Source organism: Antechinus flavipes, chromosome 6 (genome assembly GCF_016432865.1).
Source record: "Antechinus flavipes isolate AdamAnt ecotype Samford, QLD, Australia chromosome 6, AdamAnt_v2, whole genome shotgun sequence".
In the NCBI taxonomy this organism is placed as follows: Eukaryota; Metazoa; Chordata; class Mammalia; order Dasyuromorphia; family Dasyuridae; genus Antechinus; species Antechinus flavipes.
The window spans coordinates 244,731,391-244,740,687 of NC_067403.1; the positions used below are offsets into that span (position 1 = coordinate 244,731,391).

Genomic DNA, 9,297 nt, shown 5'->3' on the forward strand with positions numbered 1-9,297 from the left:
TCATCTTAAATGTGACTCTTAAATTATTGAAAAAAATGTTCGCATGATCATGTAACTGACAAGACAGTTTGTAGATCGAGTTATAGTTAAAAATAGAGATCAATTCACAAATCATCCCTTTTTTTTTTTTTTGGATGAATTAGCAAACGCAACTCTGCAATGGACAGACAGAATTCATAAATCTCTCAATTACTTATAGACATATAGTAACTTCTAAGTGAATCTTCATATTTGTTATGTTGTTGTGTATTAAATAAATGGCAATGTATTGGATGACACCTGCTGTGAAAGATGCAATTGCTGATTTGTTTCAATAGTGTATCTGCTGATCTCCCCCCAAAAACAAAACAAAACAAAACATTGATTCCATATTTTAAAAATCCTCTGTTAGAAATTGTCTCTTATGTAGAATTTCTAGCTCTATCAAACACATGAGGATGGAAACTTCCTCTACAACTTGTACACTTGTGAGGGTGTTATCTAGGGTATCACCTGATGTTAGAAGCATATATTTCACTTCCCACTAGCCTCTAATCATTCCATTCACTTTTCACTCATTCTGTTTTCATTTATTAATTTGTTTGTGTATTTGTTTGTCTTAATACTGTGGCTTTCATTGCCATGATGATCTCCAGAATCATTAAAATTAGATCTTCCATTGTCAAATAAGTAAACAATAAACAAACAAAAAAACACCACAACACCTACCTCAATTAATATCAGTAATAAGAGTTTTAAATAATTATCTATATATTTGTATTCCTTGTTTTATTATTCTACAAATCATGTAAGTATCCAGATTCTTTTTTTAGTGATAGAATTTTTTAAAGCCTTCTTCACTTCTTCATTTCTCAGGCTGTAGATTAAAGGGTTCAACATTGGGATAACCACTGTGTAGAATACAGATATAACTTTTCCTTGAGTTGGGGAATAGTTTGAATTTGGAGACAGATAAGTAACAAACCCAGTTCCATAACATAAAGCAATGGCTGTAAGATGAGAAGCACAGGTTGAGAAAGCTTTGCGCTTCCCTTCAACTGAATGTAAACGTTGAATAGCAAAGAAGATATAGACATAAGAGGAAAGGATGATCAAAAATGTTCCCAACATGTTTATCCCAGCACAAATGAAAATAATAGTTTCATTCATTTCAGTGTCAGAGCAAGAGAGTTTGAGGATTGGGGGACTGTCACAGAAAAAGTGATGGATGACATTGGAGCCACAGTAGGACAAACTACTTATGTAACTGGTATGAATAACTGAGTTCAGGAATCCTGCTGTAAAAGCCCCCATGGCCATCTTCAGGCAGACTGTCCTTGACATGATCACTGAGTAAAGCAGTGGATTACAGATGGCCACATAACGGTCATAAGCCATCAATCCAAAAAGGATACACTCAGTGGTTGCTAAAGCAATAAAGATATACATCTGCAAAAAGCATCCAGTAAAAGAAATGACTTTTCTTTCAGATAATAAGTCCACTAACATCTTTGGAGTGATAGTTGACGAATAGAAAATGTCGTTGAAGGACAAGTTAGTCAGAAAAAAATACATAGGTGTGTGGAGTTTAGAATCTATTTTGATTAATGTAATAAGTCCTGCATTTCCCACCATTGTGAGAGTGTACATCATCAAAAATACTACAAAAAGTATAACTTGAAGTTCAGGTGAATCTGTTAGTCCAAGGAAGATAAAGTGAGTCACTATGGTGTGGTTTTTCCCAGACATTTATTCCAAATTTTAGCACAGTCACATACTGGAAAATTCTAGAATATAAAAAATCAGTAATGAGAGGTATGATTGAACTGAAGAGTTTGAGGATCTGACAGTTGCAAGGACCTGTTGACATAAATTCAGATCAAGAAGACTGATAAATATTTTATCCTAACCTCAACAATTCATGAAGTATGTGTTTATTAAAAAAAAAAAAAGAGCTTTTTTTCTTTATTTTTTTTCTCTACCTTTACCTTTCTTTACCTACATTTAAGATCCTATGCTATGTTTAGGATTTAAAGGGAGGTTACTCAAATAAAGAAAAAGAGGGAAATATCTGCAAAAAAAGGCACCAGCAAAATAAAGTGAGCAACTTGAGAATACTAAAATGTATTATAGTAGAAAAATCACTTTTCTTAAGTTCAGAGTATATAATCTTAAATCATGATTTAAACTATGCAATCTAGGATAATTCACAATCACTCTGGAATAAAGTTCCATCTTTTTGGGGAAATGGGCAGTTGCATGCTTTTAAAGACACATTCTAACTGTAAATCTATGATTCTATAATTTAGAATTTAGAGAAGTCAGGCTTATCTCCTTTAAGTAAATAATGTTTCAGTAGAAACTTGAAAGAAAATAATCACTTCTAAACTCATTAAGTCACTCATTCAACAAGCATTTTTTAAGTCCTTTCAATATTCAGGGACAGCTAGATGGTACAGTGGGAAGAGTACTGGACTTGGATCAAGAAGACTCATCTCCTTTAAATGAAAATTCAAGCTCAGAAACTTACTAGCTATGTGACTTTGGTCGAATTTGCTCAAGTATACCATAACTTCCTCATTTTGTAAAATGAATCAGAGAGGGATATCACTCTAGTATCTTTGCAAAAAAAAAAAAAAAAAGACACAGCTGATACTACTGAATGGCAATAACACTGTGTGATGAGCACTAATTTTGGTGCAATGGGTCAAAGAGAAGACAGGAAAATAATTGTCCTATCATTGGAATGTGCTCTTGGCTGGCCTAATACCACCATCCCTGAAAGCAAACATCTGATGTTTAAAAAAAAAAAAAAGGAAAATTAATACATATTGAGTTAATTTGAAATTACTAGGAGGAAAGACTGGGTTTGATATTTAGATCTGATCATTATGAATTTGGTTCCTGTACAAATCCTCTTTGTTCTTTTAAATCAATTATTTGAACTGTAAAATGAAAAAAAAAAAAAAAAAGAAGGATGTCTTCACTATGTTTTTTAAGGAGCACCTCTGAGAAGAAGAAACTATCTGCTTAAATTAAAAATAAAAGAATTTAATCTACTGCTAGGAATTGTACTGCTTCAACTTTTTAAAACTAAGTTGAAGATAGGGATGCAAAAATACATACCAAACTAGAGGATTTCATGATGAAAATATCTTCACAATGATCCACGTAGAAATTAAAAATCACTTTCACACTCTCTTTCATATCAGAACACAGGGATTGATCATTTGCATAACTTTATGGAATAATACTTTTCTCTCCAGGTACTAATTGCTGACTTTCCTCAACATTTCTTCAACTACAGGGTCTATTTTCTCTTTATAATAATTTAATTCCCAGTGCTAGTAAACCTTCTGGGGAAGAGAAATTAATTTTTTCATCATTAATTAAAATAGAGTCAAAAAAGTTTTAGGGAAGCTACCTTAGAGGAAACATCCCACTAGAATAAGATAAAAAGAAGGCATAGGAAAAGATTGTAGTGGGAAATATAAGTTCTTTCCTTTTGGTAGATTTCCTTAGGGATAATATTTTGCTTCAGAGCTACTTGACTTATTCAGTGATTTGCAAAAACATGATAATTAGCTGGTGAAATGTTTTATTAAGACAATAACTGGATATATAGATAGTATGTTTGATTATAAGTTGTTGATTTCTTTCAGTTATTTTAACCATGCATTTGAAATTAATCTTCCAATTTGATTATACCAAGTTCTGTTATATTTACTGTGGATATGAGTAAATAAAGAATATCACAAAACATAATAAATGTCAGAAAGTGCTTAAATTCTAATGGGAAAACAGTAATATTTACATTTGAGTATACATTATTTTTAATTCACATTTCATTTTTCTTAGTTAACATTTGCTTTTAAAAATGTGAGTTCCAGATTCTCTCCTTTCCCCCCTTCTCCTCCCTCCTACATTCTCCCACTGAGAAGACACATTTGAAGTTATACAAAACATTTCCATAAAAGTAACGCCAGCAAAGAAACAAAGATTTCCTCCCCCCCCAAAAAAAAAAAAACCCTCTCAAGAAATATCAAGCTAAAATAAGTATACTTCAATCTGTATTCAGACTCAATCAGTTCTTTCTCTGAGTATGGATAGCATTTTTTATCATAATTTCTTCAGAGGAGTCTTGGATTATTGTATTTCTGGGAAGAAAAAAGCCATTCACAGGTGATCATTTCCCAACATTTCTATTACTTTGTACATAATTTTACTTTGTATGAGAAATCTATTAATGTTTTTCTGAGAGCATATTACTCATTATTTCTTGGACAAAAATATCCTATCATAATCACATACCAAATTTATTCACCCATTATATATAAGTCTGTTTACTTTTTTTTTCTTTTTTTAAACCTCTTTTGGGATATATCTCTAGTAATGGTCTTGGTAGGTCAAAAGGTATGAATAATTTCTAGCCCTTTGGACATAGTTTCAAATTGTTCTACAGAATGGTTGAATCAGTTCACAATTTTACCAACAATGCATTAATGTTTTATTCTTCCCACACATATTTCCTCCAACATTTGTCTTTTTCTTTTTCTAGCCCATTAGCTAATCTAATAGGTATCATGTAGTATCTCAGAATTGTTTTCATTTACATTTCTTTAATTAATGATGAGAGTATGTTTTAATATGAGAATAAATGGCTTAATTTATCTGAAAACGGTTCATATCTTTGGAACATTTATCAAATAGGGAATAACTCATTTTAAAAAATAAATTTGATTGAATCCCCTATACATTAGAGACATGAAGACTTTATCAAAGAAACTTGCTTCAAAATTATTTTTATAATTACTATTGTTAACTGTATTTCCCATTTATTCTCTCTCTCTCTCTCTCTCTCTCTCTCTCTCTCTCTCTCTCTCTCTCTCTTTCTCCCTCTTTGCAACCTGTCCATCCTCAAAAATATTTTCCTTCAGCCCACCCCTCCCTAATATATCCTCTTTTTCTATCACATTTTCCCCTTCCCATATCATCTTCCTTTCCTATTTTCCTGGATTTCTTTTTTAATAGTATTTTATTTTTCCAAATACATGCACATACCTTTGTAAAATCTTGTGTTGTGAATTCTTCTGTCTTTCTGTCTTTCTGTGTCTACACAGCAAACAATCAGATATAGGTTAAATATGCGCAATTCTTCTAAACACATTTCCATATTCATCATGCTACATGAGAAAAACTCAGATGAAAAAAAAAAAAGAAAAAAGCCTCAGTAAAGGAAAAGTCATTAGTTTCCATTTATTCAGTTCTAATTTTTAAGGAATTATTGTCTTCAGTGAGCTTTTGTATCTCCTTTTGTAACTCCTTTTCCATTTAACAAATTTTGCTTTTTAAGACATTCTTTTCCTCATTATTTTTTTTTTCATTTCCTTTTTTCATTTTTCTTTCCTATCTTCAAATAAAGTTTCATGAGAGTAGAAAAACAGACTGAGTATCAGTTGCAAAAGACTTTAAAAGTTAAATAGAGCAATTTATGATTTATACTAGAGACAATCAAACTTTACTGGAGTTGAGTATGTAAAAGAAACATGCAGAAAAGTTAGTTTAAAAAAATAGTAGAAATGTGTAAAATGAACTGGATTGAGAAAAGACAACACTAGAAATCAATTGGGAATGTCTTCCAGTAATCTCAATAGGAGATGTTTTAAGCTTGAACTTTTGTAGCTATTTGAATAGAGAAAAGGATTCAGATTTGAGATACTATGAAAATAGACATTCTAAAGAGCTATGGTGATATTACATTACCAAAAAAAAAATAAAATGACAAAAATGATAATTTATGTGGATGAGAGAGATTTAGAATAATGCTAACATTATGGACTTGGTTGAAAGAATGGAAGTGTCATTGACAAAGAAAAGGCAAGTTTGAAAGAGGAGTGGGTTTGAGGAGCAATATGAGTTCAATTTAGGATGTACTGGTTCAAAGTTTTGGAGGTCATGCTATTTGAAATATTCAACAAGGAATTTCTGATATTGATCCTTTGCTTGGATATGAAGATGACATATAATTCCTACAGACAAACATTCACACAATAAATATTTTTTCACATATTAAATGTTAGTTATAAATAGCAAAAAGAAAAAAAAGCATATACATTTATTTTTCTAATTAACATAAATTCTGCGAGTTTGGAAGTATTCCTCTGCCATTTCTCCTGATCTTGTATTTATTACTTTTTATTAATAAATCTTTCACATCATGAATTTCTCTAAGTTAAATTATTTTCCATTTATATAAAATACTCATATTTGCTATGTTTATCAATTCTTGTCATGCATATTTTTAAAGATCTTTCAGTGTTTGTGTTGTTTTGATGTTTTCTTATGTTGTTTTTTGAATAGTCTAGTATTATTCCAATTTTAAGTATTTATGTACTTATTGCTTGTATAATTTTTCATTATAATAGTGTATCTTTATAGTTTGTGTGAGCAAAAGATAAATAAAGCCCTGCTAAGCCTCTCTAGTTACAAAATGTTATCTAATCTTGTCTACTATAGTAAATGTTTTCTTTTCTTTTCTTTTTTCTTTTTTTACAATATGTAGAGTTCAATGATTGCCACAATCTTGCTTATGAGGGTTAATTATTCAAAGTCTATTCAGAGGATCATGTAACAGCTGGGAAATCTTGTAGGACAATTTAATCTAAATATGGAGAATGATTGAAAAATTATTCTTTTTTTGTTTGTCACTGATCCATCAAATCCAAATCAACATATGGAGGATTAAATTCAGAAATAGTTCAGTCATTTATAGATGTCTAATAACTTCTCATTAAAACAGATCTTAGAATTCCCATATTTCTCATTTAGTTCTGTATTAAATGCATTATAAAGCACTTTCTTAACTATTGTGAATAAAACAATATCAAACTAGTTGCAGTATTCTTTTCCCTTCTCCCACCTCTAACACCACCCTCCCTCCTAAAAAAAATTCACAAAACAAAACATTGATTCCATATTTTAAACATTCTACTATTGTCTTTTTAGGATTATTGTCTGGGATTTCAGCTGATATTAGAAATACAAGTTTCATGTGTCTCCATTGAATTTCTTCATTAAATTTAATTTCAATTATTTTTTCATTTATTAATTTGCCTGTGCATTTATTTGTTTTACTGCTGTGGCTTTCATTGCCACTCTGTTCTCCAGAATCATTAAAATTTCATCTTCCATTGTCATGTAAAGTAAAATGGACAAACAAAAGACCCACTGAGGCTGCCTCAGCTATTGTCAGTAATTAGAAGTTGAAAAAATTAACTATGTAATTTAATTTTAATTTAATATTATTATCCTAAAGTAGTGGGATTCTTTTCCTAGTAAGAGCACTCTTTAAAGCCCTCTTCACTTCCTCATTTCTCAGACTGTAGATTAAAGGGTTCAACATGGGGATAACCACTGTGTAGAATACAGATATAACTTTTCCTTGAGTTGGGGAGTAACTTGAACTTGGACATAAATAAGTAATAATCTCAGTTCCATAAAATATAGCAATAGCTGTAAGATGAGAAGCACAAGTTGAGAAAGCTTTGCGCCTCCCTTCAACTGAATTCAAGCGTAAAATAGAAAAAAGGATATAGATATAAGAAGTAAGGATGATCAAAAGTGTTCCCAACATGTTTATCCCAGCACAAATGAAAATTATAGTTTCATTCATTTGAGTGTCAGAACAAGAGAGTTTGAGAATCGGGGGACTGTCACAGAAAAAGTGATGGATGACATTAGAGCCACAGTAGGATAAACTACTTATGTAACTAGTATGAATAATTGAGTTCAGGAATCCTGCTGTGAAAGCCCCAAAGGCCATCTTCAGGCAGACTGTCCTTGACATGGTTACTGGGTAAAGCAGTGGATTACAGATGGCTACATAACGGTCATAAGCCATCAATCCAAAGAGGATACACTCAGTGGTTGCTAAAGCAATAAAGACATACATCTGCAAAAAACATCCAGTAAAAGAAATGACTTTTCTTTCAGATAATAAGTCCACTAACATCTTTGGAGTGATAGTTGACGAATAAAAAATATCAGCCAAGGACAAATTAGTCAGAAAAAAATACATAGGTGTGTGGAGTTGAGAATCTATCTTGATTAATGTAATCATTCCTGCATTTCCCATCATTGTGAAAGTGTAAATCACCAAAAATAATATAAAAAGCATAACTTGAAGTTCAGGAGAGTCTGTTAATCCTAGCAAGATAAATTCAGTCACTGTAGTATGATTTTTTCCTGACATTTATTCCAAATATCAGCACAATCACACACTGGAAAATCCTAGAAGAAAAACAAACAAACAAACAAACAAAACAGTGAAGGAAGGGATGACTTAACTAAAGAATAAGTTTGAGAATTTACCAGTTACAAACTGTTTCTGGAATCAAGTCAAGTAGGAAAGAGTGATGTTGCATTTATTGTCTTATATTCAATAATTCATAAAGTATCTCCTTATATAAAGGTGAACTTAAGAGTTTTTGTGTTTATTTTTCTTATCATTTATTAAGAATCTGCTGTAACCTATGCTTTATACTAGAGATTTAAATGGTAAGCAATTATTCAAATAAATATAAAACTAACAAAAAAGAAAGCTAAAAGAAAGGCACAAGTAAAATATGTAAATAAACTTGACAATGATTAAAAAATTTGACACAATGAAGATTACTAAACAACATTAACAATATATGTAACAGCCACTAACTTTGATTCAATAGATCATAGATAAGATATGAAGACACTTATCCTGCCATTGTAATCTACTCTTACTTGTTCTGAAACCACACATCCAGAAAGTATAACAAAATATCATAGGATATTGAAAATATTTAATTGATTTGAAATAACTCAGAGGAAGGTCTTGGTTCAATATTCAGATTTGGCCATTATGAGTTTTTTGACTATGCAACCTTTTTTTTGCCATCTCAAAACCTTAATCAACTGACCTATAAAATAAAAGGGATGATACCTTCACTAATATTTTTCTTTTGTTAAAAGGAGCCCTGGGAACAATAAACTATTCTCTAAATTTAAGAAAGAAATTTCTTCTATTTCCAGAAACAATACTTTTTTTTTTAACTTTTAAAAGTTTAGTTGAAGATATAGAAGAAAAAATACATACCAAAAATACAGAATCTCATGATATAAAACATATTTTCATAATAATTCCAAACATATATTCAAAATATCATTTATGATCTCAGTTATACAAGTTTTATTCCTGAAGTTTTAGTGCTCTCCAGCTGCTATTATCTTCCTTTTCCAAAAGGTCATTCAACTATGCATTCTCTTTTCTCTTTATAGTAGTTTAAT

The 9,297-nt window shown here is 30.8% G+C and overlaps 2 protein-coding genes across 2 annotated transcripts; both read right to left on the bottom strand.

Annotated features, from left to right (window-relative positions):
* Positions 1-783: 783 nt before the first annotated feature.
* LOC127541124 (olfactory receptor 5F1-like) lies at positions 784-1,728 on the bottom strand. The gene has a single exon (XM_051966232.1). The coding sequence runs from the start codon at positions 1,726-1,728 to the stop codon at positions 784-786; it is 945 nt and encodes a 314-aa protein (XP_051822192.1).
* A 5,560-nt stretch (positions 1,729-7,288) lies between these two features.
* On the bottom strand, positions 7,289-8,230 carry LOC127541056 (olfactory receptor 5F1-like). Its single transcript, XM_051966131.1, has one exon. It carries the CDS (start codon positions 8,228-8,230, stop codon positions 7,289-7,291), a length of 942 nt encoding a protein of 313 aa, XP_051822091.1.
* Positions 8,231-9,297: the final 1,067 nt, after the last annotated feature.